Raw genomic sequence first — 22022 nt, 5'->3', positions numbered from 1 at the left:
ACTGTCATTCGCGTTCACAACATTCAGCGAAAAAATTATTCCAAGACGTGCAGCACAATTAAGTTACATCAGCGAATTCACAACACACATTCGCCACGTCCCAGGGAAAGATAACGTCGTTCCAGATCTACTATCAAGAATTGATGCAATCGGAGGAGGCCAGATAAATTTCGAAGAAATGGCCGCTGAACAACAAAATGACACCTCTCTCAATACATTGCTCAAAAACAAAAGCACCAGTATCCGACTGAAACAAGTAAAAATTCCTGGATCGGAGGCAGAACTGTTCTGCGATGTTTCTGGTAATTATATTCGCCCTTTCGTTCCTAACAAATTTCGAAATCTCGGTATAGGCAAATTGCACGACCTGAGCCATCCCGGAGTACGCGGCACAACAAAACTTGTTCAGCAACGATTTGTCTGGGACAATTTACGCAAAGATTGTAAACAATTCGTCCGTAATTGTTTAAAATGCCAAAAAGCTAAGGTACATCGACATACGAGATCACCCATTGAACATTACGATATCACATGTGACCGATTTGAACACATCAACATCGACCTAGTAGGGCCACTACCCGAATCTAAAGGCTTCACGTATTTACTAACGTGCATCGACCGAGCCAGCCGTTGGCCCGAAGCCCTCCCCATCTCAAACATCTCCGCCGAAACAGTCGCAGACACATTAGTATCAGGGTGGATCTCCCGATTTGGTGTACCAAAAAAAATAACGACAGACCAAGGCCGACAGTTCGAGTCCACCTTGTTCAATGAGCTGAATCGATTACTTGGGGTAAAACACTTGCGAACGACAGCATACAACCCGAAAGCAAATGGTATTATCGAACGTTGGCATCGCTCATTAAAATCCTCATTAAAAGCTCGGGTGAAGTCTAGGACTCATTAGAAATATGAGCGGACATTTAAAAATTTCCGGCCCTTTAAAAATGCAGGGCCCCCCTTTAACGATCCTCTCCAGGACGGCAAAGCTCTGCTAAAAGCAAAAAGCTCTAAGCTTTTTCTTATACATCGGCCAGAACAGAAACAAAAAGCTCTAAGCTTAAGAACGTGTGCGCCTAAAAGAAGGCAACGAAATTGTTTTGCTGTATATATGTGTGTCGATGTGTATATACTTTTCCTTTCACCATTTGAGTTAGAACCGGCTTTTTCATACTACTGACGTTTTCCTTTTTGTGGCAATTTGGAGAAATGGATGAAACTACGGTTCGGGCGAGCGCAGCAAAATTTGTCGAAAAATACAAGTCGGACATTTCTCAAAGCTTAGAATGCGAAAAGATTCACTTGAAACACATTTACGAAGCAAATTTTGATAAAGGTCTGTCACCATTGGAATTGCTAAATGCCATCTGTGTTCAAAATCTGTATACAATTTTCCCCAACATTTGTGTTGCTTTACGTATCTTTTACACTATACCTGTCACTGTAGCTTGTGCAGAAAGTTCCTTCAGCGTCCTTTCAAGAATCAAAAACTTTCATAGATCGTGTTCATCTCAAGAGCAAGTTTCAGGACTTGTTACGCTTTGTGTTGAATCCGTTTAGGCAAGACAGTTAAATTTTGATATTATAATAAAAAATTTGCAGCGAAAAAAGCAAGAAAAGCCACGCTTTCATATCCGAACCTTCTATATTGAATAATTAAAATTTATAATAATCATTAAATTTATCAGAAATGTATTAAAATGTTACCAAATAACTAGAAAAGATTATTTGAAACAATATGTGGCTGTTAAAAGAGAATTTTATTTCTACGTTACAACAAAACAGTATAAATAGTAAATATTCTGTGTTAATTTTACTTTCAGCTCTAAGTCCAAAAATCATTTAGTTGATGTGGGACAAATTTTTTTTATGTAATCCATCAATCATTCATGAATGAGACGTCATTAATTCAAATTAATCAAATGTATTAGTGGATTTTTTATAGGGGGCCGTAAATTGTTTAGTCCCGGGCCCGGATTTTCTCTCTACGGCCTTGGCCAGGTTGATGCGACTAAATCGAATATCACAATGAAAATTACTTTAAAGCTCTCAGCAACAGCTTTCATTTGATATCCATATTACACACACATCTTAGTGTTACGCTGATCCACGTTTTGGCCTATATCTCGAGACCCTAGTCACCCAGGGGTATGAAAATTACCCTCTACTAAAGCACTCATCAACAGCTCTCATTTGTTATTCATATTCTATAAACACATTCTAGGGGTACCCTGATCCACGTTTTGGCCTATATCTCGAGACCCTAGTCACGCAGGGGTATGAAAATTACCCTCTACTAAAGCACTCATCAACAGCTTTCATTTGTTATCCATATTCTATAAACACATTCTAGGGGTACCCGGGTCCACGTTTTGGCCTATACCTCGAGACCCTAGTCCCCCAGGTGTACGAAAAATACCCCTTATCAAAGTACTCATAACAGCTTTCATTTGTTAACCAAATTCTATAAACACATCCCAGGATTACCCAGGTTCAGGTTTTGATCTCAAGACCCTAGCATTTGTGCGTCGATCGCAATCAAACCTATTTAATAACAACCGCGTGAGGTGTACGCAACTTATGTGAAAGTTTGAACAAAATCGACCGACGCATCTCTTCATCCCCCAGTGGGTTAGGGGGTCAGAATATACCCACGGTAGGTATGCCTGTCGTAAGAGGCGACTAAAATACCAGATTCAAGGGGCTGTGTAGCGCAACCCTACAGGTTGCCAGCGCAATATATAGCTTCTCCAAACCAAATTTTCAACCGCACCTATCCGCGGCGAATCCTGTTTCACTAACAGACGAGGCTCTGGCTCCTCATGGAACTTGAGGTGGGGAGGGAGGGATGGCCTGCCACTGGATTGAGCCACTGTTTCATAACAACTCTTGAGATTTTAGAGGTATGCTAGTTATCAACATCTAATGGTACTCAAGCCCAAATGCTCGTTGGGTATATTCTACGCCATTGCCAACGAACGCAAATAATTGATAGGTTAACTAGAGTTTAACCCTGCCAGATCGGCCGCTTAAGCTCAGCTTAAACTTCAGTTAAAATAGAATGAAAAAAGACTGAAAAACTGAATAAGTTTAAGCGTAGTTTAACTGACAAACTGTACTGAAAAACCAGGCCTAAAAATTAATCACCCTATTCGGCATTTCGATTGCGTTCCCGTTCTACGCTCCGCTTTAGTCGAAGTTGGGTATTCTGCATTACGACGGAATCGTAACGAGAAGAGGAGCAAATGATTTTTTGAAATCAGCTGTTAGTACGGAATGTGTGAACATTGGAACAAAATAAATTAAAGAAAATGTGTAAAAAAACACTGAAAAACGTTTATATTTTATTATCCACGCCATTTTGTACAAAAAAAAGCAATAAATAGAATATATTGCCGCGGTCTTATATTTTTTTGAGTGAAGTGCTTTCATAATTGTAAGTGTGCTTTTGTCGTTCTTTTGGTCAATTCCCTGCCGTGGCCACCAAGTTTTGTTAAAACGGATTCCTGCATGAATATAGTTGACATTTTCTGAATTCTATAGATGCTAATTTCATTGCACTGGCCTAAAATACTTTACGAAGATTTATTTATTCTTTCCGCAAGGATTGTTTACGTTTTCGCTTCACCTTCCTCTACTCCGGCCGCTTGCTTTGGCATATAACTGGACCCAACGAACAGACGCAAATTATAGCTTCTATTATAATGGAATCAATAGCCGTAGCAGTATTTGTGGAGTTGGAAAGCAACGCATACGTCAGGCGAGAATGGAAAGGCAAATATTGCGAGATTTGTGTAATCCATTTGAGATGAGTGACGAATTGTAAGAAATTGAACTTAAAAGTTGTAAAGTTTAATGATTTATTTTCTTATTTAGGTTTTAAAAAAACTTTCGACTTAATAAGGCTGCTTTCAAGTATGTGTTATATACTTTTGCGGGGCAAATACATCTAAGGACTTCGGCATCGACATGTTGTTTTTGACCTGGAAACATATAAAAAACAACCATCATCAAGCCTTTTACGTTTCTTAACAAGTTCTACTTACATTTTTGTTAAAATTCTGTTGTAAATTAATAAAAAAATAAAAGGAACATATTTTTCCGCCAACAAATTTGCAACTTAGAAAAACGGAACTACGATCGGAATGCAGAATTAACAAAATCGAACGATTCGAATTTGGATCGAAAGAGATTGGAACACAGAATACCAAAATTGCCAAATCGAAAAAATTCCAATCCAAGTCGAAATGCAGAATAGGGCTGAATAATAAGTATTAAATATTGAAACTCAACAATTCAATAAAATATATAGTCCGCAAAAAATTTCCTTCATATTAACTTAAGCGAAAACTTACCTAATAACCAAATTTCAAGCAAATCGCACAGTAAATAAATTTTAACATAGGTCGGTCCCTAGTCCACTTCCCGAAAAAAAGATTCCTTATTATTAACCTAAGCGAGATGCATCGTACCGATATTCAAGTAAGTCCAGTTCTCGGAAAAATTTTCTTAATATTAGCCTACGAGAAAAGCTACCATAATTCAAGCAAAACGCTCAATATATTTTTTTTGGTCGGCCCGTGGTACACTTCCCAGAAAAAAATTCTCTAAATATTAACCTAAGCAAAAAGTTACCTATGGACCAAATTTCAACCAAATCACCAAACAAATAAGCCTTCGCCATTCAAACTAAATAATGCACAATTCGAGCTTCTCCAAGTATTTTATTTTTTTTTTTTTGTGTTTGATAGCGTTCATCTTAATGTTGAATACTGCACAAAAAAATTATATTGATGCACACTCTGATCTTAATAATATAGTAATTGAGGGCAGCTAATTATTATTATTATTATAATTTTATTTATTTATTTACCAGGGGAAAAGAAGTGCCAATGCCTTCTTTACCAAAGATAAAGAGCACTACTAAGAACACCTTCGGCTCGCTTTTTTTTTGTTTTTGTTGCATACATTCGATAGGAATTACTTAGATTCACTTAAACTTATAGATAATTAACACTATATTAATTTCTTATGACTCGTTAATCTATGGAATTCATTAATTTTATCTATGGATGCAACATCTGGAGATTTTAACAATCTGGTAGGGCTCATTTTGTCAAATATGTTTGATCTGGTTGCAGAGAAATGTTACATCTGTCGAGAAGATGGATCACAGAGTTTGTTTCCGTGTTACAGAAAAGCGCACTGTGCTACGCCCATACATTTGAAAATTTGCTCATGTGTAATAATCATGTGCCTATGCGTCGTCGGATAAATGCTTGCAATTTATTACAGCTGACTTCGAAAGGGAAAGTAGCCGGTCTTCCGTTGGTGTTTATGTTTGCGTAGTGATGTGTGAAGTTTTTCCAGTTTTTTTTTATTTAACTCTACCTATGCCAGCCTGACGATGTCTTTTTTGAGATTATGTTTTGCACCATTAGTGGCTCGTTAGCTGCTAATTTTACTCTTTGGTCTGCGACTTCATTTCCAGGTATTGATACATTTGGAATGGAACAAGTTTCTGAAAACCGTAATGTGAACTTGCATAGTTTCCATAATTCAAGTTATTTCCAACGTGTTTATTCGTCATCACTCCCTCCGCTTGCCAATCCATAATCTTTGGCATTTGCATCCTTTTTCAGGTTTTCATAGAACTGACGATGTTCGGGGCCAATAAATTCGATCAATTTCAATAAATCACTAAATTTTGCATCAGTAATTGGCCTTCCTAAGGGAAACAGTAATGGAGTCGAAGCCAATTTGAGTGCATCATCGGAAACATTATTCCTATTTATCTCAATTTTTTTCATTACATTAAAATAGTCAAAAGCAAAAATAGTCATCGGATGCGCACGGTAGTTTTGAATTTTTGTGATTTTTTCATTATTTAGGTCTTTTTTGACGTTTATTATCAATTTGTTTAGTTCTTCGGCAGATATAAAATCGTATATTTCCATTTTTGTTACGGTAAATTGCGGATGTGTCTGTTTTGCATTTCTTATAATATCAATCCACTTATCAGGTGTTTCAATACACTGGTATATTTCCGGTATTCGCTCTATTATTTTGAATTGTTCGTCACACATATTGTAATTGTGTCCAGATAAAAAAAATTTCTGCTCAATTAAATCAATGTCACTATTCGCCAAAAAATGTTTGACTAAAAGCGTTATTTTTAGGCTTCGATTCAGACCGCCACACGAATTGGAATATAATATAATATGTTTCACATCTCTCGATAAATGCATTCGGAAATGTTTTATAAGGCATGATGCGATTTCTTCGGCGCCACGAGACGCTATATTCTCGGACCAGACGTACATGTAAGCTTTATCATGTCCATCAGCTTCATTGACTATGCACAGGTTGTAAGTCCAAAGGTGGCGCATGTCAAATGCAATGTTGCTTGAAAAGGACGGAGTTTCTAACGCCTTCTGTAAATCAAAAACTAAAACCACCGTTTTATCTTCAAGTTTTGCTTTCTCGATATCTTCCGAAAATTCTTTCTGAATTGGTTGTGCAAGTTGATTGTGCAGCTTTCGATCTTCCTCAATACTGTTTCTTTCATTTTCAGTTAAATTCTCCTTTTTTAACATTAGATTAAACTTATTGCAAGTCATACATCTACCTGAACTAGAGTCTTTAAATGTCAAATTAAATTCATTTAATATTCCAGAAAAAAAATGTTTGGAAACAGGTTTTTGTTCTTCTGGTTCTCTGGAAGATGTTTCTGTTTTCCATCTACATGAATATTCGGTGTAAACTTTATTTAAAGTCAATCCCTCCTTAAGGTATTTCTTTTTGGCGGACGACCGCCCAAAGCGTGACTCATAAGAGGGGAGCGAGTTTATAAAATTTCTGACAAAATTTACTTTTTCATCGCTTGGCTTCAATCTAGGGCCGCGCCCTGGTCTATAGTACTTATTAAAAGGGTCCTTTAGCCATCTATAAAAAGTTGCAGGTATGATTTGAAAAAGGTTTAAGAGAAAATTGCGGCATATTTCGTGAGAAATACCAAAGTTATCAGTTAAATGATACTTGTAGGAACCATCAATGTTTCTGTGTTTACACCCTGGCATATTTTTAATATTCCTATTTTTGAATGTATGTTTCTTAGCCGTTGATGATATCATCAAAATTTGTTCTGCAAGGCTTGAATTGTTATATGTTTGGAATAACTCTTCTTGTCGTGTAGGTGTTATCTTGCTGCTACATTGAAATTTGCAGGGACATGAAACTTGCTTAAAGCTTTTTTTATTTGCCCTCTTTACTTCGGTAGCTCCTTTTTGCACGTTCTTAAGGTTTTTATCCACTCGGGGGGGCGTATATGCTTCTTCGTCCGATGAAGCTAAAAATATATTATATACCATGTAATGGATACAAATATTTGTTTTGTTGATTCAATTAAGTCAAATACCTTGGGAATTTGTAGAACTGTTAGTTGTATTTGATGAAATTTTAGCATCAAGTTCTCCATCATCTGAAAAATTATTCAATTCTTTATCAAACAATTTTGAAATACTTTATCATTATTTTTTAAAAATTGGCGCTTGAACGCCTTAAAGACTTTGACCGTCTCCCAACAAAGTGCTTTGTAATCTCTTCTCTTCGCGATAACTGACAATCAAATCATTCCAACTGTTTTCTTAAACGCAACAGGGACATCCATTTACCCTACTGCCACCGGTGCGTGAAACCGAACAAAACCATATACACGGAACAGCACTGCTGCAACAACATATACACACATAGCATAAGCTTAATAAGGGGTAAGACCGTTATTTACTTAAAAGAAAGTTAAACTTACACCTGAATTCAGTAAGCCGTCTCTGGTTACTATCAGAGACGTTTTAAGATGAAAATCAGTTTTGAGACAACAAAACCCGGTCACTAATTTGTGAGCTGGGCGATCACAAATATAAAAATTACAGCAAAGTATGAAAATTATTTGCCAAAAGCGCTTTATAGATACTTATTTCATTTAAAAAATTTTAAATCAACAAAAAAAAAAATCGATTTCGATGTGCCGCCGCTGAGTTTCGAAAAACTTGCCCTTTTCGAGGAGCACGCCAGGGACGAAGATTACCAAACGTCAAGAAAGTAAAGTGCAGCGGGCAGTGCACCACCAAGGCAGATAGCGGAGAAAAACAACACCGCGATAGGTTGTGTTGTTGTTGTATAAACGATAAAGACACTCCCCGAAGGCTTTGGGGAGTATTATCGATTTTGATGGTCCTTTGCCGGATATAGATCCGTTACGTTCCGGTAACAAAGCACCATTAAGGTACTAGCCCAACCATCTCAGGAACGATTAATATGACCACACTAAACGTTGTAGGCCATCCCACCCTCCCCACCCCCTAGTTCCATGAGGAACTTGGGGTCGCCAGAGCCTCGCCCTGCTAAATACGAGTATGATACATTCATATTTGTAACAGGATTCCCCTCTCGTAGATGAGGTTGCCAATTAGGTTGCGGAAGCTTTGAAGCTATAAAGCTTTGTATTGCGCTTATCAACCCCTTGAGTCCCCTCCGCGGTGGGTCAATCACCACCGTGAAGAGAATACGGCCATTGAGACTCAACACCACAGTGGGCAAAGCACCACGAAAACGGAAAGCTGCGCCAAACCACACCAAGGTGGGTTGATCACCACTGGTGGACCAAGACTACTCCTTGTAGAATGCAAGAACGAGAAAACAGCCAAATAGTTGATCAGGATTACACCAACTCTATACGGTTGGCAGGGCCCTACCCTTATTACAAGGAAAGGGGATGATATACCGCCGACGCACACCGTCACTATGTATCTCCCCAGGCGTAACGATCAGCAATACGCATTCAAACTGCTGAAGGCACAGACCACCTTCTTAAATATTGTGGCGAGTAATCAGCAATAGTGCCGAGGCGGGAGGCTTACGGCCAAACGTGGCAATTGATCAGGCATCGTTTAACAAAATAAAGGTGAACTACCGGTTCAGCTTCATCGCAGTCAGGCCCTGGAAGCAAAAAGCCCCAGCCAGCATGGGACACACCTATACAAAGGCTCCCTCAACTCAAGAGCTACCTGATAGTCTATATCTAGAAGACCTAGGGTTGGAGCAGCAATGAGAGAAAACCCTGCGGCTGTCCGGTGAGGACAAGCCGATAAGGCTCCAGCACTGATCGGCCCACACACAAAGGTTGCCCAGATCAAGCTGCTTCGGCAGTGGTAGCACACAGGTTCGCTTCGGAAGATCTGGGCAAAGCACTCATCCAAGAACCTTGGGTGCATTAAGGTCAGACCTACAACAGAGAAAACATTTGGGATCTTTCTCTGGAAACACCAAGGGCGCGTCTAGTGCTTAACAACTGCATTAACTATTTCTGAATCACAGAGATTATGGATAAGGACCTCGTAGCAGTTTGGGCGATGATGCACATACAGGGGCAGTCCAAAGCACCGTCTTCGCTTAGCGGGAGATATCCACTGTAGGGATCCTTTTAATATATTATACATTTTACCTGTTAGCTTTATATACATTGTGAATTCATTATTTTATGTTCAATAATTTTATTTTCGTTATTTTGATTTTTCAAATATCAAAAATTTTTAGTCTGTTGAAAATATTTATAAAAATAAAAACATACATTTAGGCGTTTAATATAATAAAGCAATTTGTTACTTAATATAAAAAGTTATTTTAGATTTCAATTTACCTGACGCAGACGAATTTAAACTAGAATTTATATATCACTGAAAATCTCTTGCAATAATGCATCTACGGAACAACTAGCCACATGGTCAATATATTCAAGACATCGTCAATCAACGTCGACCCAACATTTTTTTAATATACCGGTTATACTAGTACAGTCAAAGAGTTTTTAATTTATCCTATCAAGTGATGTCCAGATACTCTGAATTTTTCAGTCAATACCAAAACTTCCGTATTTCATTTTGAAGTTTGCATTTATGGTTTGTGCGTGTGTTTTCCCATCAATCATGTTACATTTCGGAAGTTGAAGATCAACGGCTAATTAAATATATTAACGTCATTTCTGTTATTCAATCTTTAATTTCAATAGAAGAATTCAACTTCATTGTGCTAAATTGTATACATGTTTTTCGTGTTTTAAGTGTTCACTTCGAGCGCTCACACAACTATTAGCATTAAAGTATTTGTATCAAAGCGCGGCCACGCTCCCTTTAACCTCTCAGTTAATAGAACTGAGTGCGCGTGTTAACCCCCTCTTTGTGTACGTTAATTGAAATCGCAACGGCATTCCACACACAAAATACACATTGCAACTCAACCAGCTACAATCGAAATAATCATCGATGTACTTCTGTGGTACAATCGGTGCAATAACAACACCACCAACAACAAGCGCCACATTCACAAATTGGTCGTGCATTTCGTCATTCGAACTCGCAAGCGCAAATCTATCGCGCTATATGAGTTCAACAAAAATTTCTGAAAAGCGTCATTCGGTTGTGCAGTTGTTTAAGTGTGACCGTTATTTCTATCGGGCAAACAGAGTGAGAATAAGGAGCAAACTTTCTTGTCACTACCGCCTCGAAAACTAGAAGAAACATAGCTGTCAAATTTGACTTCGCTGATTGAGCAGAAAAACAATCAAAAGCCATTGCATAAACATCAGTTGCAGCAACAAACGTTGATTTTCTAGGCCATAACATTTCGTATTAGACCATCTGAAGAAAAAGTAATAGTTATTCAAACTTTTGAGCGCCCGAAGACAATTAAACAGACACAAAAAATTATTGGGATGGTTAACTACTACCATCGGTACATGCCAAAATTAGCGGAGTTTACGTCAAAATTATATGACTTAATAAATCAGACGAGTAAAAGACGTACCAAGACTTTAACTTGGGACACCATAACAAATAAGGCTTTCGAGAGCATTAAAGAAAAGTTTGCCTCTACGACATTGTTGAACCATTTCAGCAAAGATGCAAAACTTCTTTTAAATGTAGATGCTTCTAACACAGCAATTGGTGGTGTCATACATCAAACGTTTAATGGGATTTCAGAACCTCTTGTTTTCTTTTCCAAAAAACTTTCTTCATCTGAAACTAAAAAAAAACTAAAAACAACGCATTTGACAGAGAACTACTAGCTATTTATTTAAGCATTAAACATTTCAGAAACCATTCAGAAGGGCGAAATTTTACAGTTTTCACTGATCACAAACCTTTAGTATTTGCTTTAAGTGCAAAGACGGAAGGAAGCCCCATACAAACTAGACATATGGAGTTTATTGCACAGTTCACTACTGATATTCCATATATAAAAGGTAAAGAGAATGTTGTAGCTGACACATTATCTCGAGCTTTTGAAGTCGAAGCTATTAAAAATTTAGAATTAAATTTCAAAATTTTTCAATTTGAACAAAGTCAAGACAAGGAATTAAATGAGTTAAAATCTTCAAATAAATCGCACAATCTTAAATTTCTTGAAGTTCCATTATTAAATTTTAATATTTGGTGCGAAATGACAGTTGCAAGTCCTAGACCATTTGTACCGAATAATTTACGAAAGGCAGTGTTTAATATGCTATATGGGATTACGCATCCTGGGGTCAGAGCTACACGTCGTCGTATTATCAAAAAATATTTTTGACAAAAATGTGCAAGGAATGGTCGAGAGAATGTATAAATTGTCAAAAATCTAAAGTAAATCGTTAAACCAAATCTCCAGTTACCAAAATTCCAATATCTTAAAAAAGATTTGAACATATCCATTTAGATATTGTCGGACCACTGCCTAGTTCGAAAGGACGTCGTTATATTTTAACAATAATTGATAGATTTACAGGTTGGCCAGGGCTTATGCACTAAGAGAAATTTCAGCGACAGTAGTTGCAAAAATTGTCTAACGTGCTGTCATGCTGTTCGGACGCGTTTTGTCTGTGCTTATGTCTCTATTTACTTTTATCTAAACTAACAAATCAGTTGATCATAGTGATGGAACGGGCCTATTTTTTGTTTGACTTTACATAATTCAAATGTGATTACTCGATTGAAATAGTGACTCTAATAAGTTGTGCTAAAAAAGAAAATTCTATGTGCAATATAAGCATACAATTTTATTATCATGCCTTGTATGTGCGGACAGAAGGTGGACAGAAACCATCAACCTAAAAAGCAGTGTGCAGAGTGCATCAACTTCTTCTACATGAAATGTGTTGGTATCTTACCGGTAGATGTCAAATTTCTGCAAAGCTCTGAGTAAAATATGAGCCACGAACTGAGGTAGAAACAAAAAATGTTCCAAATATTCCAGATGTTTGGCTAGCAGGCGTTATCGTGCTATTGACCATTGCAATAGCTACGAAACTCAAAAACTATATGAAAGTTAAATATAAGCAGTTGAAAAATGGTCAAGCACGTACTTAATATTCAAATTTAGCACCCTAAACCCTTTAGAACTCAACCCAATTTTGAGGAAGAGCAGCAAACCGTTGCAAACAGTAAACCCCAAAAGGTTTCATTTAAAAGCAAAGTTTCTTAAGACAGTTTTACTAACGCTGTCCAAGTCCGATAGCAAATCAAGAATTTGCATAATTTTCTTTTGGATGCTCATGATATCTTTACACAACCCAAAGATAATCATGAAGCAATACCAATATCGATATTTACAAATAGTGGTAATTTAGACCCCAGCCACGATATACAATTTTTTTAAATAAAAATGTAAGTACTTTATATTCGTCTAAATAGTTATATACTCATCATAAAAATTACCCTCAAAGAGTACATAGCTGAATGTCAGTGGAAACATGCAACACACCAAAAGATACCACAAGAGAAAAGAAAAATTTCTAACAGCAATAACAATAAAAATGAAGAAAAAGTCACAAGAGAACATATATATAAAGCGCTATATAAATTTGCAACAATACGACTAGTCGTGCTCGTTTTCATCTTAGGATAGAAAAATGGTAGCGTAGAAAATTCAAGCAACCTGATTGTTGAGGAAGTTATTGACTTAGGACAATATTCGACCAGACTGAAAAATGCCGACAATCTAAGACTTGAAAAATAAGGAAAACACAGTTGTCCTGAGGGACAAACTGGTGAATAATAATATAATATATACTGCAGTAGGCAAATTTAAAAATAAGAAAAAGGTACCCAAGTTCTCTAAGATCTAATAATTGCACTAACCCTAGAGGTAGTGAAAGTGAAAAATCCCGGTAAAAATTAAATAATTCTTCATAAATATCATGATGATTATATTGCTGGAAAATAATAAAGATATGAAAATTTTTGCTAATATAAACTACCTCGCTCTCCCATCAATTACAGCTCCTAAATTTCCCGCATAATTAGTTGCAGATTACTTCTTTTATATGATCTAAGTTTTAAAATAAAAAAAAAAAAACTATGATAGTTAAAGTAAGAAAATATAAATCATTTATCTTTATTAGTAATTAGAAATATCATATCAAAGACATAAATTTAAGCTTGGCCGGTCTCAGTTAGGAAAACCTCGCCTCTAGAGAGGTTATAAGTTAGATAATAAATATAAGGGATTCTATAGAGTAAAAAATATCGATAAGAACAACAATTTTACGTTAATACCACATAGAATAGGAAATAGTAGCAAGAACAATAAAGATAAGGAAATAATAATTCATAAGAATAGACTTAAACGAACATAAAATCTTTAGTAGTAACAAAAAAAACATAAACAACCTCACTATAAGCATTCCACTTTACTCATAATAATAAATATGCACACAAGCAAAAGAAAACAAAAAACAGCATGATATGTTAAAAAAAACCAAAGGCAGCATAATAGACACACATGTGAAACAAATGTAAACAAATAAAAAACTACATAAGCACACTCATTACTTTAACATCAAGTTACAAAGACCCTTAAGTGGGTCATTAAGGCGCTCGAAGAGTCATATACAATTGTCTTCAATTATATATGTCTATTCCACTAAGGCGGGTGATGTAGCATTACTTTGAATGCGCTTCTTTCAATGCATTTTTGATGGTACAATATACATACACTCATATCGACCACCCCTGTATTCAAGTTAAACTGACACAAATAATTTGAACCCAGCGGGAGTTCAACATCACATGTGCATGCCGACGCACACGACACATATCTATTTACATTTTGCCAACCCGTCACATTGACCAACACACTTATCGATCAGTCACGCTGATCGTCATATTTGTCTGTTGGTCATAGTGACTGCCAAAATATTTATATGCATCTAATTACATGTGTCCATAAATAGGTCTCTATAATAATAATATGCTGACTTGGCATATTTGCACTGTGAATGAATGTACTTTTTAGTTTGTAAGTATTAGTGTAAACACATATTTTTAATGTAAGACATTTTGTATAAAAGAGAAAGTATTTTCTAATAAAAATCAATTATTGTCAGACGCTAACCAACTCCGCTCGTCTTTTAGTTCTTTTAATATTTCAAAGGTATTTTTTGCAAATCTTGTGCTACTCAGCGTCGCAACTCCCTCCGTTCACCCCCAAAACTAACTATGGAAAATTCAATATCTGGCGTGAGCGTAAATTTACGTAAATCATCAACTTCTTTAAATTCTCCGATCGCCGCGAAACCGAAGCCCGGTGAATCTATCGTATGCATAAATTGGTTGCTAATCTGCATGATAATAGCAATAAACAGGTGTTGGAACTCAAGAGTATTAATTCCATTATTTTCTCTGTTCAGCGCAATTTGGCAGAAAAAGTCAAGATATTTGCTGGTTTAACTTTTGATGTGAAAAGCCTGCGTAATTCAATTGACGCCGCTGTCAACACATTTGCTTCGACCAGAGAAAATTTAAGATAGAGATGTTGCAGGAACGAAAAATAGTGTGAAGCAAGCTTCACAAAACTCTAGTAGGTCACATTCACCGCCTCACCACAGCAGAATTTGTTAAACTACCACTGTCTGTATTTATTATTTAACAATTATTTGTACACTTTTTATTCAGCTAATGTGTTCAGAATTTTAATTTTTGCTCTCTAAAACTCCAATCAGTGTATTTTGTGTGCTTAAATTATATTAAAAATTGTGTTAAATATTTTGGTGTGGTGAAAGTGACCTACTAGAATTTTGCGAAGCTCAGCTGCTTTCCACTGAAGTTCGAGCATGCAACATCTTTATCTTCAAAAATGTTTGCTGCTAGTGTGGCTAGTGAGGCAAATATTGGATAATGGGCGACTGTGCCGAAAAAGAGGCCCATTAAAAACATTACAAATAATAATAATATTAATCAAGTTTGTATAAGAGGTACAAATGTTACCGCAGAACTCGCTGTTGCTGCTCGTCTTAAATGGCTACACCTAGCTTCTTTTTCGTCTTCAGTATCTGAAGCTGACATCAAAGATTATGTGTCTAGACAGATTAGCTTAGATATAACTTCGATTTCGTGTTTTAGATTATTAAAACAAGACATCTCAATTTCAACTCGGCATAGAATTAACTTTAAACTGGGGGTGCCGGAGTCTGAATATTATAAATTATTAAGTTCGGATATTTGGCCTAAAAATGTCATTGTAAAGCCTTTTCAGTTGTTTCGAAAGGCTTAGAAAAAACCACAACAGAAGTAGTAAGGTGCAATAATAATAATGATTGTGGACTTAAAACATATTTCCACAACGTTTCCGGTATGAGGACCAAGTCTGATATCGTGCATAACTTCAGTTCACAAATGGATTACGATGTCTTTGTTGCCACAGAGACGTGGCTTAATATTTACAATGTTTTTCGGAAAGATCGAGATGCTGGAAAAACTAGTTGCCTTCGTGGCGGAGGTGTTCTATTCGCAGTCAAAAGGCAATTGTGTGCGTTTTTAGTTCCACTAAACAATGGTGATTCTCTGCTTGATCAAATTTGCATATGTGTTAAAGGTGCTACTTCGCAACGATCTTTATATCTACTTGCGTCGGTTGTACCACCTGGCAGATCACTTGAGCTATACAACGGACATGCTGATAATATTATTTCTTTGGTTCTCAACGATCTACACGATAGCCATCTCTGCGTGCTTGGTGACTTTAACTTGTCTAACGTTCAATGGTCAGTTAGAGCTTCAAATTGTGGTCTCACACCGAATAATCTTGCTTCAAATCATGAATTGCATTTCATTGATAGTGTTCTTAGTCTTGAATTAAGTCAAATTAGTACGTATTTTAATTCCCAAAATCAGCTATTGGATCTATTATTTGTTAGTGACAATATTTGTTGTGAAGTCTGCGAGTGCACGGATCCAATAACTAAGGACAGGCATCACTTTCCCCTGCATATGGAAATCAAATTCTACAATTTATTTTCGGTACCTTTGGAAACTAAAATAACTTTTAATTATTCTCTTTGCGACTTTCCAAGTTTTAATGATTTTCCACTTGATATAAATTGGGGGCAGTTACTTGGGGGTATTGATACCTCAGATAGCTTTTCTAGTTTCCAATCTTTCGTGCTTAAGGACTGCTTGGATAGGATTCCAGTTAAAAAGCAAAGCACTAACAAATTGCCATGGTATTCTAAGGATTTACTAAAACTGCGGAATCTTAAGAACAAATATTCTAAAAAATGTAAACTCACAAAGAACCACATTGCCTTCATTAAATATAAGCAATATGTAAAATATTTCAATAACTTGAACAAATCCCTGTACGCCAACTATATCCATAATATTGAGTCCAATATTAAGTCTAATCCCAAAACTTTTTGGAATTATATAAAGTCGAGAAAGGTTGCTCCAGTATTCCCACTGGCGTTTACCTTGATGGTACCTCAGCGCAAACTCCAAGCGATTCAGCCAACTTATTTGTTGAGTTCTTTAATTCCAATTTTTCACCGGATGATTGTTATCAGTTCCATGATTTTTTCGATCAGCCCAAACTCTGCTCTAAACTTCGGGTCCCTTTTATTATCATCTGATGATATTAGTAAAGCGATTTCGGAGCTTAAACCATCATCTCAGACTGATGTTGACGGATTTTCCCCAGTCTTGATAAAAAATTGCCCTTCCTTAGTTCTTCCTTTTAGATTGATATTCAATAAGTCCCTATCGCCTGGTACTTTCATTGATGATTGTAAGCTTACTTCTGTTACGCCCGTTTTTTGAAAGTGGCAATAAAAATAATGTCCATAACTACAGACCTATTTCTAAGCTGTCCACCATTTCTAAATTTTTCGAGCATGCCATCAGCGCTAAACTAAGTTTTGCAGTCAAATCCCTGATATCTCCGTACCAGCATGGCTTTGTCGCCGACAGATCTACAATTTCCAACCTTGCGGTGTTTAGTGGATACTGCACTGCGTCATTTTCTGGAGGTTTTCGAGTAGACTGTACTTACACGGATTTTTCTAAAGCTTTTGACAGAGTTTCTCATAGTGTCTTAATTAAAAAGGTGAGTTGTCTTGGATTCCATTCCTCTTTTCTCCTATGGATTAGTTCTTATCTATCCAATCGACAGTGTGTGTTCACTATTGATGGTGTATCCTCCAGTTCCTTTGTGGCAACCTCTGGTGTTCCTCAGGGAAGTATATTAGGACCACTATTTTAAATTTTTTTTATTAATGACATTAGTAGTTGTTTTTCATTTTCAAAATGTTTGTTGTATGCAGATGACTTACAAGGTATTATCAATAACTAAGACACCTGACGATGTTCTAAAGTTGCAAAGAGATATCAATAAATTATATCAGTGGTGTCTGAACTCACGTCGTCTTTTAATCCGTCTAAATGTTTCCATATGACCTACTCTAAGTCAATTTCCGTCTTGCGCACAAGGTATACTATTTCTGATTGTGAACTTCAGTGCGTAAGTGAGATTAAAGACCTTGGCGTCCTCTTTGATAGTAAATTTTCTTTTAATAATCATATTAATTATGTAACTTCTAAATTTTACTCCATGCTTCGTTTTGTGAGGCGTAATACCTCCAAATTTTCTGATTCTTATACAATCAAACTTCTATATACCTCGTTTATAAGGTCGCACATTGAATATGCTGTATTTATTTGGAGGCCTTGTACTCAGTTAGCCATAAATAGAATCGAGAGGATACAGAAAATTTTTCTTAAGTATGCTTTTCAGAACCCATGCCATCCTATTATTCTCGGCTTATGCTCTTAGGGCTAAAGTCTCTTGAGAGTTGGCGATCTATACTCTGTTTAACTTTTGTATACAATGTGATTAAGGGGGTTATTGACTGTCCTGATTTGTTGGAAAGGATTCGCTTTAGCGTTGCTCAACGACATTTCTATTCTTTCTATGGAGATAACTTCAGAACAAATTACGCTAGTTACGCTCCTGTTAATCGCGCTACTTGTGAGTTCCATGTACTGCGTAAAAACGTTTCTCTTGGTTTTCGCTTCCAGGAGCCCATTTTTTGATAATTTTGAATTCAGCTATTTAAGCTGTATATTTTAATTACAATTATGCTGTACGTAATACTTACTTAGATTCATAATATAGTCTATAAGGATTTTGTCCAATGACATAATAAATAAATAATAATAATAATAAATTTGTAAGAGAATATATTTCGCGGTTTGAAGTTCCTTTCAGGGACGGAAAATAATAATTTTTTAAAGTCCTGATCAAAAAACTGTCCGAGGTGAAAATGTTTGAGTTCCCAGGTATCCCTATAGCAATATATCATGTCGAATCTTACGTCCTTTTTATTTTTCGAACTTTTTCCATAAAAGATTTTTTTACCCGACGTCCACGTAACTTTTATAAATCTTTTGTGGCTCCTTGCTGTTCACATCCAAGGGCGTCCCGTAGTCTACGCCTTAGCGCCCCCCCCCCCCTCCCCCCCACTAGCTTCCAGCAGCCCAGCTGATCAGCAAGCCACAACTAGTACCCACTGCTGCTCGCACCCCGCGGCACCTACAACTAAGGCTGAGTAACACAGCACTGTGCTGTGTTATTGTGTTAACACTCAGTAATGTGCGGCACGCACACGCACACTTATCGATTAATTTATAACACAGTGGCACACTCGATGGCACAAAGCTGACTGTTTCTATAGCACAGAGAATGACACTCAGATCATAAGTGCACATTCATACATACATAGTCCATTGTGCTTGTGTGTTTATTGTACTCATAACCTTGCCTGTGTTTTACGTTTAAAAGATGTGGGCACAAAATGTATACTCTAAGTTGAAAATGTTCTATTTAAACAAAAGTTGTGGTTATATAACATAGATTCCCTAAACATGAGAGTGTGAAAGAAGATAAATGTTGCCATGATTTACTTTTCTAAATGGCGTCAAGCGTGGCGTTAGAGGTAAGTAACACAGTACTGTGCTCTGATATTATTGTGCCAACACTCATCGACTTTCGATAATCAGTTATAACACAATTGTGTCAACACAATGTGTTAACACTGCAAAGTGTGCCTGTGCTACTGTGTTAACACTCAAAAAATAGTGTCATTACCCACCACTACCTACAACTCAAACAGCTGAAAGGTGTCCATTTTGGACACCAAAAATGTTCTGCACTACACACACAGCTCTACACACACTTACGTTCACTTTTTGTTCAATAAAATGTTTGTCTTAATTTTGTTAAGTTTAGTTGCTTTATTTAAAACTTTGTCTCTCTTTTACACGTTTTTAGTTTTTCAGTAGTGCACTTAGTTTTAGTTTCTAGGTTATTCTTTAGGTTTTAATTTCTACCCTTAATTTAGATTTTACAGTTTATTCACGTGTGTCATTTGCCGGTTCTCTAACAACTCTAAATATGTACCCACGCTGCGTTGCCATTTTTCCTTATCGCTGAATGCTATTGCCACTGCTGAGTGCAATTGGCATTGCTGTTCAGCAACAGCTTACGGCGATGCCACTTGCACGCAGGGGTGTGTTTTGTTGCGTAAAGGCGGGTAACGCAGTGCGGTTATACCACCCTTTCTTAGAAAAAGAAGAATCGGACAAATTGATCAGATTTGTTATATTCTTCTTGTTCCTATGACTTTTAAATTGTTTTGGTTGAATGAATGTATGATATTAGGGTGTCCTCCCCTTTTTTCTCATTCGTTCAATCAGAACAATTTTTTCTTTTACATATGGAATTTTGTTAACATTAATTCAATTACTTACATGTAATTTGTTTTCTAATTTCTATTGCACTAAATTAATGTATTATATATTTATTACATATAGTGCGTGCATATTAATATTTGGTTTTATTTACATGCAAATTGAAATTTTTGTTTTCGTATATTAATATAAATTTTAATTTGAGATTTCATGCTTCAATAACAGAAGAATGGAAATTTAAAATTAGTTACAAGCTAGTTTGTAAATTTGTATGAGAAAAAAAAAATTTTTAGTTTACCTTATTGATTCGGTTTTTGTGAACGGTTTTTTCCTTTTTATTTACTTCATCAAAAACCGTGACATTAACTCCATCAATTTTTGTGACTATATATGGTCCTTGGTAAATGCTTTCGTGTTTATTTCTAGGTTCTTTTTGTACTACTACCTTATCGTTTATATTAATTGCTAACGGACGCTCCCTCTTATCATAGAGATCCTTATTTTTAATTTTATGTTTATTAATTAAATCTTTTGCTAATTTATGCGTTTTTCGTAGTCTATATTTTACTTCTTTTGCATAATTTTCAACATTGTAAATTGGATCGATTTGTTCCTTTTGAACTTCATTTGGTAAGGTAACATTTCTACCGAATACTAATTCGTATGGAGTAAATCCATTATCAAAAACTGTACTAGGTGTTGTATTATGCAAAAATGTAAAATATTTCAAATAAACGTCCCATTCGGGGAAGTTATCATTTAGAAAAGCTCGTAAATATTCATTAAACACCCGATGGTTTCTTTGAATTGTACCTAGGGTTTCATGATGGTAAGCTGTAGAAAAATTATGTTCGATTTTTAGGAGTTTAGTTAGTTCAGAGAAAATTTCATTTTTATATTCAGTTCCTAAATCGGTTTTAATTGATTTCATTATGCCATAAATGAGGATGAAGCCTTCAAAAATGGCTGTTGCAATTGTTTTTGCTGTCTTATCAGGGATTGATATTGTAACTATGTATTTGCTTAGGTCGCACATAGTGGTAACCGCGAACTTATTCCCATTATTCGACTCAGGCAAAGGTCCTATTGTATCTATAACTACGACATCGAAAGGTTTGCAGCAGGCATGCTTAACCAACGAAACGATATCATTTCGGTACGATAATCAACGTTAATAAACGAAACGAAGTCATTTCGTTTCGTTTATTAACGTTAAGATCGTCAAATTAACGAAATGATTTCGTTTCGTTTTCTGCCATATCAAAACGAAATCAAATCGTTTATGTTGATTATTAATTTCAAACTATGCTGGCAAAGCTGATTGATGGCGGAGTCATTAAAGGTGAAAGCATTATCCAAGCCGATTGCAACTTTTCTCATGAATTTTGACAGTACGAACATTTCTCAGAGTATTTTTGACATTACCACCAACGAATTACACAAACAAATTACATAGAGTTTGTGTGTGTATGTGCGCTCGTTTTTGCCACCTTACGGCTTCACCATGGCTATAGCATTGCCAGCATAATTCAAACATAAAGTATCACGTTTTCGTTAACGTTTTTAACGTTAACGAAAGCTTTTCGTTTCGGTTAAAAACGAGATACAATTTATCTTGATAATTTCTTTATCGATAATATTTCGAAGTGTTTCAACGGAAACGGTGGAAATTTTTTGATAAACGATTAGCTTAACGTTAAGGTGCATCCCTGGTTTGCAGGGTGTTGGTGCAAGCACCAAATTTTCTTTGGTTTTTGGCTTGACTTTATTCAAAAGGCATTTTTTGCAATTTTTGACGTATGTGGCAATTACACGGGTCATACCTTTCCAATAATATTTTGTACGTATTTTTGCGTAAAGCTTTTTATTTCCGCAGTGACCTCCTGATATCAGGTCATTGTGGTAAATTTCCATTAATTTAAGTTTTTTGTCGTTGTCCATAACTGTTTCGACAGGTTCTATTAATAG

At 36.1% G+C, this 22022-nt stretch overlaps 1 protein-coding gene across 7 annotated transcripts in view; it reads right to left on the bottom strand.

Annotated features, from left to right (window-relative positions):
* LOC137252278 (uncharacterized) overlaps positions 1-22022 on the bottom strand; it is a 271447-nt gene that overhangs the window by 48722 nt on the left and 200703 nt on the right. For 5 of the 7 annotated variants that reach the window (XM_067787766.1, XM_067787762.1, XM_067787765.1 and 2 more), the window contains 2 exons: positions 7418-7480; positions 4712-7348 (listed from right to left, as the gene is read on the bottom strand). The exons of the other annotated variants lie outside the window; for them this stretch is intronic. In XM_067787766.1, the coding sequence (XP_067643867.1) occupies positions 5580-7348; positions 7418-7480 (1832 nt within the window). In that variant the 3' untranslated portion in view covers positions 4712-5579. Of the gene's footprint in view, positions 1-4711; positions 7349-7417; positions 7481-22022 lie in introns of those variants that run through there. 7 annotated transcript variants of the gene reach the window in all.

The sequence above is a fragment of the Eurosta solidaginis genome, chromosome 5 (genome assembly GCF_040869045.1).
Source record: "Eurosta solidaginis isolate ZX-2024a chromosome 5, ASM4086904v1, whole genome shotgun sequence".
Lineage (NCBI taxonomy): Eukaryota > Metazoa > Arthropoda > Insecta > Diptera > Tephritidae > Eurosta > Eurosta solidaginis.
The sequence above is the reverse complement of the archived record's forward strand: the minus strand, read 5'-3'. Positions and strand labels throughout refer to the sequence as shown.